This window comes from Daphnia pulicaria, chromosome 1 (genome assembly GCF_021234035.1).
Source record: "Daphnia pulicaria isolate SC F1-1A chromosome 1, SC_F0-13Bv2, whole genome shotgun sequence".
In the NCBI taxonomy this organism is placed as follows: domain Eukaryota; kingdom Metazoa; phylum Arthropoda; class Branchiopoda; order Diplostraca; family Daphniidae; genus Daphnia; species Daphnia pulicaria.
The window spans coordinates 15,930,095-15,946,732 of record NC_060913.1 but is presented as its reverse complement, the minus strand read 5'-3'; the positions used below and the strand labels follow the sequence as shown (position 1 = coordinate 15,946,732).

General features: G+C 35.4%; 2 protein-coding genes and 2 long non-coding RNA genes across 5 annotated transcripts; 3 read left to right on the top strand and 1 right to left on the bottom strand.

Moving 5' to 3' along the window:
• The first annotated feature begins 4,100 nt into the window (after positions 1–4,100).
• LOC124351890 lies at positions 4,101–4,907 on the top strand. Its single transcript, XR_006921450.1, has 3 exons — positions 4,101–4,149; positions 4,651–4,738; positions 4,809–4,907. It is a non-coding gene; the product is annotated as an uncharacterized LOC124351890 (long non-coding RNA).
• Positions 4,908–5,143: 236 nt separating this feature from the next.
• Positions 5,144–6,407, top strand: LOC124341690. Its single transcript, XM_046794654.1, has 6 exons — positions 5,144–5,295; positions 5,352–5,462; positions 5,536–5,619; positions 5,680–6,096; positions 6,163–6,270; positions 6,337–6,407. Exons 1-6 carry the CDS (start codon positions 5,217–5,219, stop codon positions 6,405–6,407), a joined length of 870 nt encoding a protein of 289 aa, XP_046650610.1. The 5' UTR covers positions 5,144–5,216.
• A 958-nt stretch (positions 6,408–7,365) lies between these two features.
• LOC124321229 lies at positions 7,366–8,904 on the top strand. The gene is made up of 7 exons (XM_046784162.1): positions 7,366–7,485; positions 7,545–7,662; positions 7,723–7,814; positions 7,875–7,998; positions 8,064–8,177; positions 8,242–8,397; positions 8,452–8,904. Exons 1-7 carry the CDS (start codon positions 7,390–7,392, stop codon positions 8,883–8,885), a joined length of 1,134 nt encoding a protein of 377 aa, XP_046640118.1. The 5' UTR covers positions 7,366–7,389; the 3' UTR covers positions 8,886–8,904.
• Positions 8,905–13,346: 4,442 nt separating this feature from the next.
• LOC124342599 lies at positions 13,347–14,231 on the bottom strand. 2 transcript variants are annotated; one of them, XR_006918916.1, is made up of 3 exons: positions 14,183–14,231; positions 13,594–13,681; positions 13,347–13,523 (listed from the first exon to the last, which is right to left on the bottom strand). It is a non-coding gene; the product is annotated as an uncharacterized LOC124342599 (long non-coding RNA). The 2 variants fall into 2 exon arrangements; XR_006918917.1 differs by lacking the exon at positions 14,183–14,231 and adding an exon at positions 13,780–13,954.
• Between the last annotated feature and the right edge of the window lie 2,407 nt (positions 14,232–16,638).

The following is a 16,638-nucleotide window of genomic DNA, read 5'->3' as shown; positions in this document are numbered from 1 at the left end:
AGGTCCAATAAACCATGAAATGAAAGTCAAAATCAAAAAAATTCAATTTTGCCGAATTGTTGTGGAAAAGTAAAAATTTGACCTCTGATAGTAGTAAAACATAGTGTCCATCGAGGTTTCACTAATAATTTTTGAATACGGAAGCTTTTACACACTTTAAAATTAAATTACTATACCTAGAAATATTTTTTTAAACAAATAAACAAACTAAACGAAAGCTCGTGAAAAATTGGTTAAGATTTTTAAATTTAAATGTCTTAGAAAATGAAATGAAAGGAACAAAAATAAAAAAAACGCCTAAACAAACATAACCCTAAACAAGAATTACTTTGGCGAGCCATGTGAGTGCACTGTCTTATTGGCCCTAACAAGCCTTATTTAATTTAACAGAGGGAGAGTTTACCTACAGGATAAAAAAAGCAGATGAAAATCCCCTTTTAATGGAAAATAATGGATCTTTTGATCACGATATTTACCGGCGTATTGAGAAAATGAAAATTCATACAGGAGGTTTTCTGTTAAGCACTGGTAGGGACGAGGTTTCGAAATCATGAATGAATCGCCAATGATTTTTTTCGACAAACAATTTGGGATCAGTCTGAACGGGGAAATGCGTAGCCCTGCAGGTCTCTCCAGCTCAGTAAGAACGCGTCCGTCTTCCATGCTCTTGGTTGAGGGAACCAACTCACAAATTTGGGTAACTGAGAGTTCCATTCGCAAAAATTCGGCAAAGAGTTCGACTGACATTTTCCAATTGGGGGAATTTATTTGAAGGCAGCTACTGATAGCTTCCAATCTCCGAATGACAGTGGTCTCCGTGACTCTGCATCCGCCAACACATTTGGCACACCCGGGAGAAAAATAGCGTGTAACTCGAGATCTTAAGATTCATACCAAGATGCAATACTATTAAGGGCGAATGAGCATAACGCCGGCGATTTATGTAGCTAACAGCAGACGTGTTATCTACTCGCAATTCGATAGAGATTTAAAAGATTGAAGCGGTTAATCATTCCAAGGCCTTGAGACCGGCCAGCATCCCCAATTATTTTATGTGAAGTAAACTTTCGGAAATAGTCCAAGGGCCACCAGTCTTAAAGTCTTGACATACCGCTCTCCATCCCGAATTTGAAGCGTTAGAAAAAATGGGTAGGGACGGGGAGGCTGCCAGGCTGGTGTAATAGATTTGCCCATATTAAGATTTGCCCGTGAAACCCACCAAAAAAGATCGTCTTTAGAATTGGGATCAAGAGAAAAATACCATTGAAAATCTCCTTTGTATAACTTTAAATTTTAGTTGTATAAGGTTTTGAAATCCTCGAAAGTAAGCTTGTTGAACTGGACTGCTGGGATGGCCTAATTAAAGTTTCCTAAAATCTTAGCTGCCTCTTACATAGAGATCTTGTTCGACCTTAAGGCCTCTTATTCTTTGCATATTCTTTTAATGCAGCCATCTTCTTTTCTGTTATAGAAAAGGACATGGGAACAGAGTGAATGACTAACCCAATAAATTGACCCATTGATAAAATCCCATTGACTGGGAGGGTTCTTCAACCGATTTTTCTGTACTTATTACAAAACCCAGGGATTGTAAAAGGGAAATCACTGTCCTTACCGCCAAACTAGCCTCCTCTCTGGAAGAAGCCAAAATAGATGTCATCCAAATAGATCACCAAACGAATCCCCTTTTGTTTAAGAAAAGCTACAACAGAGCGGAATAATTTCGTAAAGGCACGGAGGGCGGAAGCAAGACCAAAGAGCATACTGATAAAATGAAAAAAATCTCCCTTCCCACTTGAAACACAAAACTTTCTGAACCGAGAATTAGAGGTATGGTTAAATAAACGTCCTTCACATCGATCTTAGCTAACCAATCCCTCTTTTTTACGATGTGACGAAGCGTTTGAATATCCTCCATCCTTAAATTTCGGTAGAGTAGAAACTGATTCAAACCCTTCAAATTTATAATTGGACGGAATTCCCCCGTTTTCTTTGGAATCGTGTTACCCCTTAATAATGTTAACTCCTTGTCGCAAGCTTCCCATTGAGAAGGACTTGACACTGAGTTCTTAAGGATGAGGGACTGGAGGGCTGGAACACAAATTCAAGACTGAGGCCTTCTGCCACTGTTTGCAAGATCCAAGGGTCTTTCGTTATTTGCGACCAAATTTGTAAAAATTGGGAAATCTGACCACCAAAAGAAAAGGGAAGTGAAAGAGGACAATTTTCATACCGTCTGACAAAGGATGGTGGTGGATGAGTACTGGTAGATGCGCCGTCGTTCACACGTGATGATGGAAGAAAAGGTGGGGCTACCTGGCGAATATCGCTAAGGGCAGACTGAGCCCTGGCCTCTGCTATTAGTTGCTCCATATAAATTTGCCGCCAAACAAATGTCTTCTGTTGCCCTGAATTTCTTGTTTTCCAGCAAATTTACATATTTGGGATAAATCTGGTTGAGGATGTTCAAACGGTGAGAGTAGAGGACGTCTCCATACAATAAACCCCACAATTTGAGGGCCGAACGAATTGCTTTAGTGTCGGCACGAGACTTTCTTCTTACACTGGCTCTCTTGAACAAAAACAGGAGCGGTTTGGCTAAATCAAGAATCTTGAAGGATAGTCTTCGACTGCTCTTCTCTGCTTGATCTATGTTTGCTTTGGAGGCGTTTGATCGTTTCACCGATTTCAGCCGTAAATACACCGTTTCGTCTAAGACCGGATTTTCTAGAAAATCTGGTCTCTTCTTCAATTTTGGTTTACAGGCCTCTCTGGCTGCCTTAACCTCTTGCGAAAATGAACTTGAAACAACCCATTTCGCTACTTGTGTAGATTTTGCTGTCGACAGGGTAAATTTCTTTACGTCCTGATCTCTACCAGCGCCTGAAGATGAAGAACTATTGTCCGAACTCGAACTCGAATTCGAAATTGAACTAGAAGATGAAATACTGGAGGAGCTATTACTCGACGACATTGTACAACTAGAGCTCGAAAAGGTCTGGAGTAAGGCGAGAGGGCGGTTCACCTCGTCAGTTTTTTTGTTCCCCCCCCCTGCTTTTAAACGCTGAATAATTGAAGGTCAACACAGTTAAATGTCGAACAATTTGTAGACAATTTGATCCGCAATTAATCAGGTTTCGTAACCCAGTCTGATTCGTACCATAGTCTGCTATTCTCTTTCTATTAAAAGTGACAAGTGTCAAACTGTCAGGTGTGTCAGTGCTCAGTGGAAATGTCTATATGTCTGAATCAGAGTCGGATTTTATAGAAAATTCTCCTTCTCGTTCTCTTGGACGTCGACGAGGACGTGGAAGGGCTTGTGGTAGGATTATAAGTCAAAAAGAGGTATTTGATCGCAAAATCAGTGAATTGTTGAAGAAGAAAACCACGATTTGTTAGGGAGAGATGTTGATAATGCTGTTGATGATTTACCAGTAGCTGATCAATATGACTGTGAAGAGGAAGATCAGGAAAGTGGTCAAACAAAGGAAGGTAGTGCTCCTCCAGATTGTTATCCTTGATTTTAAATTGTGTAGGGCTAGTTGGCATTAAAAAATTTGTTGTGTACCCTAGTACTAAAACTCCATTCAACGTCATTCGGAGCAAAACCATTCCGATGGAAAAATATCTTGAGTCGATTTCCTCGGCCATATCAAGAAATTCTCAGTGACGCGCAGCCGAAACTACTCAGGAATGCATAGATGATGCTCTTGTTGCCATGATTGTCACAGATAACCTTCCGTTGACTATTCTTCGACGAAGAGAAGGGTTCCGAAAATTTGTAAAGGTACGCCAAATTAAATATGTCTTTATATATAGTTCACCTCCCTATTGTTCTATAGCTTGTTTTCCCGTGGTACAAAATACCCTCACATTAGCGCATGAGGAACACTATGATTCCTTAAACGAAGAGTCAAATTTGAGAAAAAAGGGGGAAATTTATCAAGAATTCAACCATTGTATCCACGGTTATTGATTTGTGGTCGTAAAAGTCAATGAATGGACACATGGGTGTCTCAATTTCTGGAGTATCAGATTTCACTCCATTTAACTTTATTCTTGCGTTTCGTGAAATTAAAGGAAGGCATACTAGTGCAACACGGAACTGGTGAGCTAGCTCAAACGCTCGTCCTCAAAATGCGCTCTCAGGTTAGTAGGGAAAAACGAGTGCCGCCGCGGTGGCCAATTTGTCGTTCCAGATTTGTTGATTTCGGCGGCCATTTTGTTTTTTCTTAAATAGGCCCGTATATTTTTACTTTATTTTCTTATTAATTATCAATATTTGAGCTTTTTTATGGTGTTTTTCGTGCTTAGCTTTTAAATTAACCCTATGTTTATCTATTTCCAGTCATTTTGTCTTAATATTGTTACCAGATTTCTTTCTCTCTCTTGCCTAGGAACTGTCAAAATGGTTAATTCGTTATTTTAAGATATATTTATCATATTAAGTAACTCAGTTTATTACAGGTGAGATTTCCTTCAGTAATCTGCTTTTTTTCCCATCAAAATACCCCCATTTGTTTGTAAAATATCAATTATGGGGTATGGCTTGGTCAGTTCGCTAAGTTGTTCCTTGCATTTTACATTCTGTCTATAGGTAGTTTGCAGCCATTCAATTTTATTAACCATTATCTATTATTATTTATCCAGGGACCCTTTTTCTGAAGAAATTACCAGTATTATTGGTTATCAGTTGGATTTTCTTCATCGTGAACTATGAAGGCTAGAATGAGAACATGTAAGTTGTTTTTCTTTTATTGGAATAGCTTCCATTGTATTTCAATTAATTTAAATGTGTTCTTTGATAGGTTCCTGTGTTAAGCAACCTCATACAGATTCAGATTCAGTTTTATATTCTTAGTTTAGTTAAAATTTTCCTTCGCTCTGAAGCATAGGGTAAAATGGAGTTTTTTTAATTTGAACTTAAATTTGAATTGTTTTAAGTGGATCTCAATTAATTATTATGTTTTGTTTCATATTTTATTTGTAAACAGTCTAAATTTTGCAAATTCAATTTATTTGAAAATACAATTTAATTTTTTTAATTTGGATACTGTTTAGTACTTTTTGCAGACGCATCTTTCTGTTTACATTTTTCAGTCCGGCTGTCCCCACTGTCAACTGTAATATATTGCGTGTTTTATTTTAGTTTGTAATTTAATAGTGTTTTAATTTTTTAATTCTAGAGTAGCTATTGAATTAGTTTAATTGGAAATATGGAACGTAAAGGTTGTGATTTAAGAAGCGAAGAACAAAAGGCTCGAGTTAAGAAGTACAATGACAGTCGAAGAAAAGGTTTGTGTTTTTTAGACAAATGAAATATTTCAAATGTTAAATTTGCTTTATTTAAGGAATGAAATCTTTCGGACTATTTGCTAGTGGTGCGGATAACTCAGGAGACGGTTCTAAACAGAAAAGTTCTGAACTTGTTGCTCAAAGTAGGAATAAGCGAAAGAGAGATGGTAAACTTGATTGTTTTATTCTTTGTATATCTTATTCCAAAACTACTTTATTGTTCTACTTTGATTGTTTTAGAAAGTTTTTATCGGTGGCCAGATATCCATGATCAACCAGCTGATTCATGTGATTTTGAACCAGATTTAAACCAAACTGTACCCCGTAAGAGCAGTTTTTAAATGTTTGTAGTATTATCATATTAATTTCTTTTCGTGTCCATAGAATTCCTGCAAAGTGCTCTTGAAAGTTTTTCTCTCTTAGAGCAAAATACTGGACTGTCTAGTGAAATCATGAAATCAGCTAATGACCGTCTTGACAAAATGAAGAAGGATAAAAGAGCAGTGAAAAGAAACAAAGAATGTTTAGATGAAGCTTGGTTAGAAATGGAACAAGAGGTCTTCTCTGCATTTGTTTGTTCAAAAGCCTGTTTGAAAAAAGAATGTGAATCCTGCTTTGAGAAACACGAAATCCTGATTAAGTGTTATCACTGTAAAAAGCATTTATGTGCTCAATGTGATTTAGTTCCTCACTTAAATAGTCCTTTTCATCAAAGAATAGTTTTTTTTATTGATTTCACATCAAAACATCTGTTGTCTCATGAATTTATAGATCCCAAAAGTGGAGTTGTTTTTCAGAAAGGTATTATTTATTCTATGGATGGATGACATTTATTTTTAATAATTATATTATTTAAAACATTATCAGAAATAGCTGTTCCTGTTTTTAGTCGAAATTCCTGCAAAAATTGTAATCAGACTGGAACTGTTTCCTCCCTAGCGGGATCTAAACCATGTATTGTGGTCACTATGGATGGTAATCGCCCAAACACTTGCAATTTACATAAATCTGTGGAGGAATAATTTATAATTTTCATTACAGGAAGATTTGATTTGTACGAATCAGTATTTCAGTGTAAAAGTTGTGATTCAATTTACCCTGCAGAAATTTAAGACTACATTGCGTCTGATTACTTTCCTGGAAACCCCAAAAGAACGAATTTTTTTATTTCTTCTGATCTCTCAGAGTTTTGGTTTCATCTCAAGTATTTAACACCTGGTACCTCCGAACAAAAATTTCTTGAAACATTATCTGCCAAATCACTCAAGGCAGGAAGGGTAAGACTGAATCAAAATCTATGTATTTTTATTGATAATTTTTTTAAATTTTTATCATATTGAAATACTAGAATGGTACAATAAATACTCCGCTTTTTAACAAAGCCGTGAAGGCTTATGAATATATCAGTCACTTAGTTGATACCAAAATTTGTAAAATGGAGAAACGGCGATGCAGATCTTGCACTCCATTTCAATTGTCGTGCCATCCTGATGGCGATCACAAGTTAATCAAAAGAAGACGCCTCAATGAGTATTAATTAAAAGGTTATAGTGTTATCATTATAAAAAATATTTTAAACGTTTTTCTCTTTAGACGAGTTAAAAGGTCATGGTACGGCGATGCCATAATTATGCGGGATGAAGACTTTGATGTCTTAAACAAAAAAATCAACAGTTATAAACCGCAAGTATGGTACTATAGAATATTTATATTTTTTCTCTATACTGTATTCTATTTACGTGATTTCAGGGGAAAAATACAATAGGAGCTCAAAAATGTGGAAACTCACAGTTTGAGGCTGCCCGAGAAGTTTCGAAACGATTTAAGGGGTTAGAGGTAACCGGCAACGTAATGACGTCCTGTGGGCATGGCGTAATTCAGTGCTCAATTGACATGCACGAAGGGGAAACCTTCCGTCATACCTTTGCATCTCATGTTAAAGTGCACTCACTGAAAAACCAAAAACAGCATAAGAATTTAAATATTACTGAAACCGAAAAGAACACTGAAGATGAATCTGCAAACACCGTTTTTTTTGGACCAAAATTTTTTGTCAACGACTTCGTGTGTCAATACTGGCCATTCGCGATCAAGATGGGAGAGCTATCAGAGGCCTACTCATATCTTACTTCTGATATGGTCCCTTTCCTCTCTCGGCTACACGGCCAAGCGCATAGCTGGCCATGCCAAGTATTGAAATTTATTAGAAAAAGATAATTTTATATTAATTATTTCGTTTGTCGTTACAGATCCTACATTTTGGTCATTGGAGAGATGGATCAGCTGGAACTTTAGGAGAAGAACAGGAACAAGTATTTTCTACTTTTTCAAGCTATAGTAATTCAACAAAAACAATGGGAGCAGCAAGTATGGAGTGGTTTTTATTGTTTTCATTATTTATATATGAAAGTTCGAATTATTAATCAGACAGACGAGATTTTTTAACCGGAGCAATGTTTTATTGGAACGGCAGAAAAGAAAAAGGAATGGCTCGTACTCTCACTAGACGAATGCTGATTGTATAACAACTAGTAATGTTATCGATTTAATATTCGTAAATTAACACTTAACATCTTTAGGCTATATATAGAGTTCAGTTTTATCATGAAAGACTGAACAAATTACTATCAGCGAAAAAAATGAAATTGTCTGAATTACCTGTAATTCAAGCTTCGTTGGAAGAAGAGGCCCGTGTTGCACGAGGTAACTGAAAAGTCTGAAGTATATAACGCTTATTTTCTTCGTTTCTAAAACTTCTTTGAATTTAGAGAAAGAGAAGATCGTCAAATTAAAGTGGGATTACCTATCGGAGTTAAAAAGTGAACTGGAACGAATTCACTTCCAACACGTAACTTTGCACGACAGAATTTCGAGTGTGGCAGGTAATAAGGTCCTTAAGGTGAAATGTAAGTAATTGTATACTAATTACCCTTTTTGTTTTTCTAGTTTCTTGCAAATGGCGAACTAAACTTAGACGAAAGCAAACTTTATTAAAAGCGAAAGCTGTTACAGTAATGAACGACATAAACGACCTGGCTAACGTTATGGTGACCGAGCAAAATTTCTTGGATGGCGTTTTTCCGTGGGATTCTAACCAAAACGGTAATTTAATTCAAATGCGATAAAAAATAAGTTGCTATAACTTCTTCATTTTAGTTTCGTTCAAGGATAACTTCAAATTAGTTGATTGTTGGATGCTGTACAAACGAAACACAGAACAGATTCTTCAATGCAAACTAGAAATGTCACAATTCATCACAACAATCAGTGAAGATATTTTGTCGATGCAACATGAAATAAGAAACTACAACTCGACGGATGAATTCTCTTTCTCTGTAAGCAACTGCCCAATGAATATTTCTGTATTTCAACAATCTGAAATAGTCATCAAAATGCAAGAAGTGAAACGTCTCGAAATGTTATTGTCAGACTCGCTCGCCTTAAAACAATACTTTTATGAAGAAAATTTAGATGATGATGATTTGGTTTTCGAAGATGATTGTACGGATGATTATATTGCTGATGGTGATGGTATTGACAAAGATGATTTATGTGATGAAATTGAATGTTCCTCCGACGATGAATTTTAAATACATGAGATGATTCGTGTTTTGATTGAACAATCTTTCACAGTATTATTAATAGTTTGAAAAGACAAATTTAAAGCCTACCTATTCAAAAATTGGTTATAAGATATCTTCTTTCTAATGTGAATTTATAGTACATTTTTTGCGGTCATCAACGAATATACGCAAGAAAAATTTTTGCGGTCATCAACGAATACACGCAAGGAGAAGTAAACGTAGAAGCCATGAAATAATAATGTAGCATATTACCAGGTTTATTGTCAAATTTGAAGTTTTGCGCATTATTTAAAATATTGCTTATTTGCTATAAGAATAAAAGCAAACTTTTTAATGTTGATGAAATGTATTTCTAAGAAAATGTGAATTGCGGAAGATGAATAATGTTAAGATAAATGAAGGAACCATCAAACCATAATGTACGAACAGGTATATTAACAAATTCAAATGTTGTGCGTAAAGCACTATCTCACATTACACTTTTCAAAATTACGGACACATCGTATCGTGTATCAAAATTAAATAACATAACTGAATATCTCTCATTATAGGAAGCTTTCGTATCGGTAAAATTACAAATGAAATTATGAAACTCAATTCTCTTTTCCGTTTTATCGTTATTTTCACTTATGCGCTGGAGTAAAAACATAAACTAATGCTACTAAAGCTTTCTTACTTTTTCTAATGAAATTTTTTAAGTAAAAATGAACATGAATTTTAACAATTATTGATTCCCGTAAAATATAATCTAGTTGGAATACAACATTCGGTCACAATTGAAAAAATTGTTTATAGAAAAGGGGACGAGGTTCAAGCGCCAGATACATTTTTTTTGTGGAGATCATCGAAACGTTATTATGAAATGAATGCTAGCGCACCATATTTGGAAGAAAGTCTTATACATTATCCATGTATGTAAATTCCTATTATTTTTACAATGTTTTTAGAATCATGCTGAATAGAGGGAGTATTTTCACTATATTGCGTGGAAGCGTATAGCATAAGCGTCAGCGTTAAAAATCGCCTGGCGTATTACAGGTAGATGCATAGAAAATGGACGGTATTTTACTTCAAATTTGGATTCAGCGTTGAATTTCGAGTATAAGGTGCTAATTTCATAATTTTTTTCTGGAATTTGTCGATTGCGTCAAAAAAATTTTCGCAAAAAAGGTCGCCTAGATCATGTAAGCGAGTTGCTTCGTTTTGGTTCTACCAAAAAATTGGTCGAAAACGAATAACTCTCGCAGGCTACCTATAAAAATGATGAGATTTACACTACGTACTCAACTTTTTACACTAAATTCAATAATGATCTCTAAAACAGTATATTTTATATGCATGCACTTTAATTCTTACAAAACAATTTTATCACGATCACGCATATAATTCTATGTAGGCTAACGCTAATAACATAACATTATTGCACTTAAAGTCAACTTTTCACGCGGTATCGGAATATGGATTCAAAACAGTGTATGTGCTGCTCAAATCTAACTTAATCAGTTCTTTGTTTTTTACTTTAAAAAACTTCAATCAGGTTAACTAATTTTGACTAATTTTCAAAATAAATGATACTGTACTTTACATATGCAGTATAATTAGGAAAACAGTAAACATGAATCCATAAATGACACAAAGATTTTATTTCGTTTCAAGATTACAATACATTAATTTAAAAAACACGTTGCGCAATGACGACAATATTCATCCGACACAAATATTCACTTTTTCTGTGTACTTGATGGAGGAGAGCAGCTGTCATCTCTGGGCAGTTGGTTTTTCTTTAAAGGTGCATTAACAGATGTTTTCCTTCCTTTTTCTGGTGTACATAAGTATGAAAGTATGGAACAACTGGTATGTTTAATTTTTTTCTTTACAGGTGCACTTTGAACAGTTTCCGTTTCTTTTTCTGATGTACAATGAGAGAGTATGGCACAGCTGGTAGTAAGAGATTGATTGGTATTTTCCCCATTTTCAGGGTATTTGCGCTTTCTAGCAGCGGCAACAGCCGAAAATGCTTTATTTTTAGATCTAGATTTCTCTAAAGGTAAACCTCCATTAATACCTTCCGAACTTTCTGATTGGCAAGTTGGTTTCTGTTTGGTACGACGTGTCTCGCTAGGCGAATCCTTCGTTTTCTCAACTGACTTGAGTAAACTCTTAGCAGGAAATGAAAATTTGGTAGAAATATCACAGTTGATATTTGAGTGCGTATTTGCCTTTAAAGAAGGCACGAGGGAATTCGTAGATCTCACTGGGGAAACAATTTTCGGTTGACTTAGAGAGTCAAGTGCCATTGCTTCATCCTCAGAAAATTCAAATATGTCTAGAGGGTTTTCTAACAAAGATAGTGGGTTATCGTTTGCCAAATTTTCATCGTCATTTACTATGGAGACAAGGGAAATTTCTTCGGAAGTTGTGATTTTAGTAATAGGCGTTTCACAAATTGAATCTTGTCCGTGAATGGGATCTTCATTGATTCGGTCCTTCACTAAACTGACTGAAAGATTGGACGAACAAATTTTCTGTGGGGTGTAAGACTGGGATGATGTGACATTATTTGGTGCTGATGGTAAACATGCAGAGCTTTTCGCAATCAAATTTGGAGGGGGAGAACAAGTAACTGGACCTTGAATTGGATTTGATTTTTTGTTCACCGGCTTTTTGGGTTTCACAGATGCTAACTTCTCATTCTTCTTTTTTCTCCTGTAGAAAGATAATAATATAATGAAAGCAATAGTTTTTCATTGAATAAATTCTTACTGTTCTTCCAGCAATTTCAGCCTTTTCACTGTAGCTGCCTTTTTTACAGCAATTGCAACTTCATTTCTTGCAATTTCTGTTGTATTTTTGTCATTTTCATCAATGACTGAATCCATGGTTTTCTTAGTAACATGTTTCTTTTCAGGTTTTTTCCCAGAATAAGGTTCTACATAAAGAAAAAAAAATATGTGGTTAAACGAGTTTTAATTTAAGTCTTGAAAGGTTCAATTTACCAATCCATGTTTTAGTAGCTGTATCTAATGTCGAGTAAACTTTTTCTCCCAGCTTTGTGGAATACAAGAACCCATCAGCATGTTCTCCAAAAGATTCTAAAAATCTGGTTGGAATTTTTTTGTTCGGTGCTACATAGCATAAGATGGTTTGAACTTTCGCATGAATGCTGAGTTCTTCAGCCTAAATAAATTCATAATTTTAATGATCAGAGAACGTAACGGTGTAAAACGCTTGTTATTAAAGTCAAAACTTACCAAATCCCGCATCTTTTTTATTTTCCTTTTGGTTGAAGCTGCAGAAAAAGGGCCTCTGATGGTAGGTATCTGTCTATCAGTAAAAGCACCCAAGCATAAGTGCATGGGTTTTTCATTACTTCCCACATTTGAATCTTCATTACTTTCTGACATATCATCTTCATTTTCATCCATATTTTGTTATAAAAACACTCAATTTAAAGAAAGGAATTTTTTAAAGAACAAATTTGTCCACGAGGAAAGCAATATTGTGATACTGGCTTTAACTTCGTCTGTACAATAAACAATCGATTATCGATACGATATCAATAAACTACAAATGTTAACCGAAACTAGTATTGTATGTAACATAAAAACTAACGACATTTCAGAAATGGATAATAAACTGTAATATTTTTCTTCAACTTATTTCATTCAATTAAAAGAACTATTTCAAACAACTTTTCCTAAAACAGTTTTGAAGATATTTAACTTACAATTTTGTCACATTTAGTTTAAAATATCAAATTAAAGTATAATAAATTCATAACCAATTCTTTTTTTCCATAAAGCCTTCAAATATTTCAACTTGATTCTTGCCATTGTGAACCAAGCATCGTGTGAAACATGAAACAAATCCACAGCTTGACCACAAGTCTCTGAAAACTGAGAAAAACATTCTGAAAAATAAAAAAGTAGACCAAAAATGATTTAGAAGAAGATAGGAAAAATATTAGATTTACCATTTCTTTTACGATTCTTACTTTTAGCCACAGAAATTAGTCCAGTCTTTTGTTCTAAGAGAGAAAAACTTTCAGGAGCACTTTGCAGGAATTCCAGGGACACGAAAAGAAATTAATATGATAATACTACAAACATTTAAAAACTGCTCTTACGGGGTACAGTTTGGTTGAAATCTGGTTCAAAATCAAATGAATCAGCTGGTTGATCATGGATATCTGGCCACCGATAAAAACTTTCTAAAACAATCAAAGTAGAATAATAAAGTAGTTTTGGAATAAGATACACAAAGAATAAAACAATCAAGGTTACCATCTCTCTCAAAATCTCTCTAAAAAACGCAGCATATTACAGTTGACAGTGGGGACAGCCGAACTGAAAAATGTAAACAAGTATAGAAAGATGCGTCTGCAAAAAGTGCTAAACAGTATCCAAATTTAAAAAATTAAATTGTATTTTCAAATAAATTGAATTTGCAAAATTTAGACTGTTTACAAATAAAATATGAAACAAAACATAATAATTAATTGAGATCCACTTAAAACAATTCAAATTTAAGTTCAAATTAACAAAACTCCATTTTACCCTATGCTTCAGAGCGAAGGAAAATTTTAACTAAACTAAGAATATAAAACTGAATCTGAATCTGTATGAGGTTGCTTAACACAGGAACCTATCAAAGAACACATTTAAATTAATTGAAATACAATGGAAGCTATTCCAATAAAAGAAAAACAACTTACATGTTCTCATTCTAGCCTTCATAGTTCACGATGAAGAAAATCCAACTGATAACCAATAATACTGGTAATTTCTTCAGAAAAAGGGTCCCTGGATAAATAATAATAGATAATGGTTAATAAAATTGAATGGCTGCAAACTACCTAAAGACAGAATGTAAAATGCAAGGAACAACTTAGCGAACTGACCAAGCCATACCCCATAATTGATATTTTACAAACAAATGGGGGTATTTTGATGGGAAAAAAAGCAGGTTACTGAAGGAAATCTCACCTGTAATAAACTGAGTTACTTAATATGATAAATATATCTTAAAATAACAAATTAACCATTTTGACAGTTCCTAGGCAAGAGAGAGAAAGAAATCTGGTAACAATATTAAAACAAAATGACTGGAAATAGATAAACATAGGGTTAATTTAAAAGCTAAGCACGAAAAACACCATAAAAAAGCTCAAATATTGATAATTAATAAGAAAATAAAGTAAAAATATACGGGCCTATTTAAGAAAAAACAAAATGGCCGCCGAAATCAACAAATCTGGAACGACAAATTGGCCACCGCGGCAGCACTCGTTTTTCCCTACTAACCTGAGAGCGCATTTTGAGGACGAGCGTTTGAGCTAGCTCACCAGTTCCGTGTTGTACTAGTGTAAATATTTTACGTCTTTACGAGGAAATCATTCAGTCATGGAACTTATCAAACAAAGTAATTTGTTTATTTTTTTAACGTTTTGCTGTTTATATTTGATCGTTAACCTTACTACGGAGGATGAGAAGAGGAGAGACAACGCTCCATAAGCCCCTGCAGAAGAAATTGTGCCTCCTCGTAACCCCCCTTCGAAAAGGTTGCCATATTGTGGGAATTGAGTAGCTTAACAAGGTTGCCAGTTTTTCCGTGTAGTTGAAGAGTTGAAAAATTCGGTTTCCATGACGACGGTCATATCGTCTGTTCAACGTGTCGTGTTGTTGTGGCCGGCGTCAACAAACTGTCATGACAACCGACCTATATACAGAAGTTCCCTGTCTGTTACTTTTTTTAAAGTGGCAACCCCGGTAAGGTAGTAGAGTTTCTTCTAACTGGCAACATTTTAGAAGGGGGTGACGCTGGTAGTCATTTTTTTAACACGGCGATGTCTCTCCTTCATCTCTTCCTCCGTGACCTTACGTAGTCCCAATTTTAACTGATAATGTCTCGAATATGAGAAAAGCTTTCGCTATTTCTCCTTTAAAAAATGCTACAAGGATTGAGCAAGACTTTAACGAAGATGTAAAGTACGAATGGGAGTTCCAGGCCAATTTGTACAATCCGAACTATGATGAACTAAGCGCAGAAACTGATGGCGATTACGAATTTGAAGAGGAGAATTTTCATGGATTTAATCTAGAGATTAATGCTAAGCTTTTCAGTCCCTGGAAGAAATAAACAACACAGCAACTTGTGAGTTACCACCTGTTTCTGCAATTCCTCTTAAGACTGCTCTTAGAGCTGGTTGCACATCTCATGAATTGCAGTGTGTTATAAAATATTGCCTGAAAATAAAGAAAGCTACTATATTGGTAATTTTTTGTTAATTTAAAAGTGAAAAAGTTTATTTAAAATTATTTTTATTTATAGCCAGAAGCGAGTCAGTCTTTAAGAAAAGTTATTAAAGTTGTGCGATGTATACGAAAGAGCAACAACGATTCGAGTGAATTAAAAAATCAGTGAAATTTAAATTCTCCAGTGTTTGGAACGTCAATCGAATTTCGTGACGTTTGACGTTAAGGCAAACGTCACCGTCAATCGAAAAGCAGTACGTCAAACGTAAAAAAAAACGTCGACGTAACGTCAAATTTTTCCAACGTCAAATATGACGTTTAACGTCATTTGAATTGTAATTTTTTTTTAAATACTTCAGTGATTATCTTAAACCGATTTAAAAGCCCTGTTTAAACATAAACTGCTAACTATCCTAACACTAGCCATTCTAAAGAAGTGAAATTAACCAAATTGCGTGCACGGAAAAATTATCCTTGTTTCAAGGTCGACGACGTTGACAAATCCAAATGACCAACTTCAAACGTAGCCGTCAAACGTCACGCTAAAATTCGTCCTACGTCAAACGTCGCAATCAACGTCAAATTTGACGTTATGACTTATGACGTCATGACGTGGCTAGCGTTGTCTGCCGAAGAACGGGCGAAGTAAGTCACTATAGAATTTAATTTTTCAATTTTTTAACTCTATGAATGCTTTTTTGCAGATACTCCAAAAAGACTGAAAGCCCACCTGATCCTGTAAACGCTAAATTTTCCTTTACACGAAATGTGGATGTGTTTGACGAGCAGCTGAACACGATGATGTCGCGCTACCTTGATCGTCCGGGCGTGCCCATTGGAAAGAAAGAGCTGACGTGACTCGTTTACAATAAAGCAGTTGCAGCCTCGTGCAAACCAGGGGAGCCGGTGGGAATGTTGGCTGCCCAGTCGATCGGTGAACCCTTAACCCAAATGACCCTCAACACTTTCCATTTTGCCAGCCGTGGTGAGATGAACGTGACGTTGGGTATCCCTCGATTGCGTGAAATCCTTTTGGTGGCTGCTGCAAATCTCCAAACTTCGTCGATGGACATTCCCATATTGGTAGAACTTTTTTTTTATTTTTTACAATTTTAATTCCATTTAACGATTTTTGGACATGTTTATTCAGGGTAAGGGACCTAAAGCTCTACGCAAAGCTGAAAAACTAAAACTCAAGCTGACTAGGGTTACGCTTGCCGATGTCCTAGAGAACGTTTATGTAACCGAGGCATTGTCAATCAACGAAGGTGAAAGGGCCAGGATTTACGGACTTCAATTTAATTTCCTCCGCATGCCTCCTACAAGGATCGTTTATGCGTTAAACCAAAACAGGTTTTGCATTACTTCGAAAAAACCTTTCTTCTGAGAATTCTCCTGCCTAATATCAAGAAGGAAGCTGAATTACAGGGAAAGCAAAGGTAACTTTGTAAAATATTCAACATAGTTTCTTAACTTTACCCCTTCTTCGTTTTTAGCCTTTTTGA

Coding starts and splice junctions, on each gene's coding strand:
- LOC124341690 (XM_046794654.1), top strand. CDS start 5,217: ATGGAACGTAAAGGTTGTGATTTAAGAAGCGAAGAACAAAAGGCTCGA. Junction 5,296..5,351: donor CAATGACAGTCGAAGAAAAG/GTTTGTGTTTTT, acceptor GCTTTATTTAAG/GAATGAAATCTTTCGGACTA. Junction 6,271..6,336: donor TATTGTGGTCACTATGGATG/GTAATCGCCCAA, acceptor TTTTCATTACAG/GAAGATTTGATTTGTACGAA.
- LOC124321229 (XM_046784162.1), top strand. CDS start 7,390: ATGGGAGAGCTATCAGAGGCCTACTCATATCTTACTTCTGATATGGTC. Junction 7,486..7,544: donor CGCATAGCTGGCCATGCCAA/GTATTGAAATTT, acceptor TTGTCGTTACAG/ATCCTACATTTTGGTCATTG. Junction 7,999..8,063: donor AGAGGCCCGTGTTGCACGAG/GTAACTGAAAAG, acceptor CTTTGAATTTAG/AGAAAGAGAAGATCGTCAAA.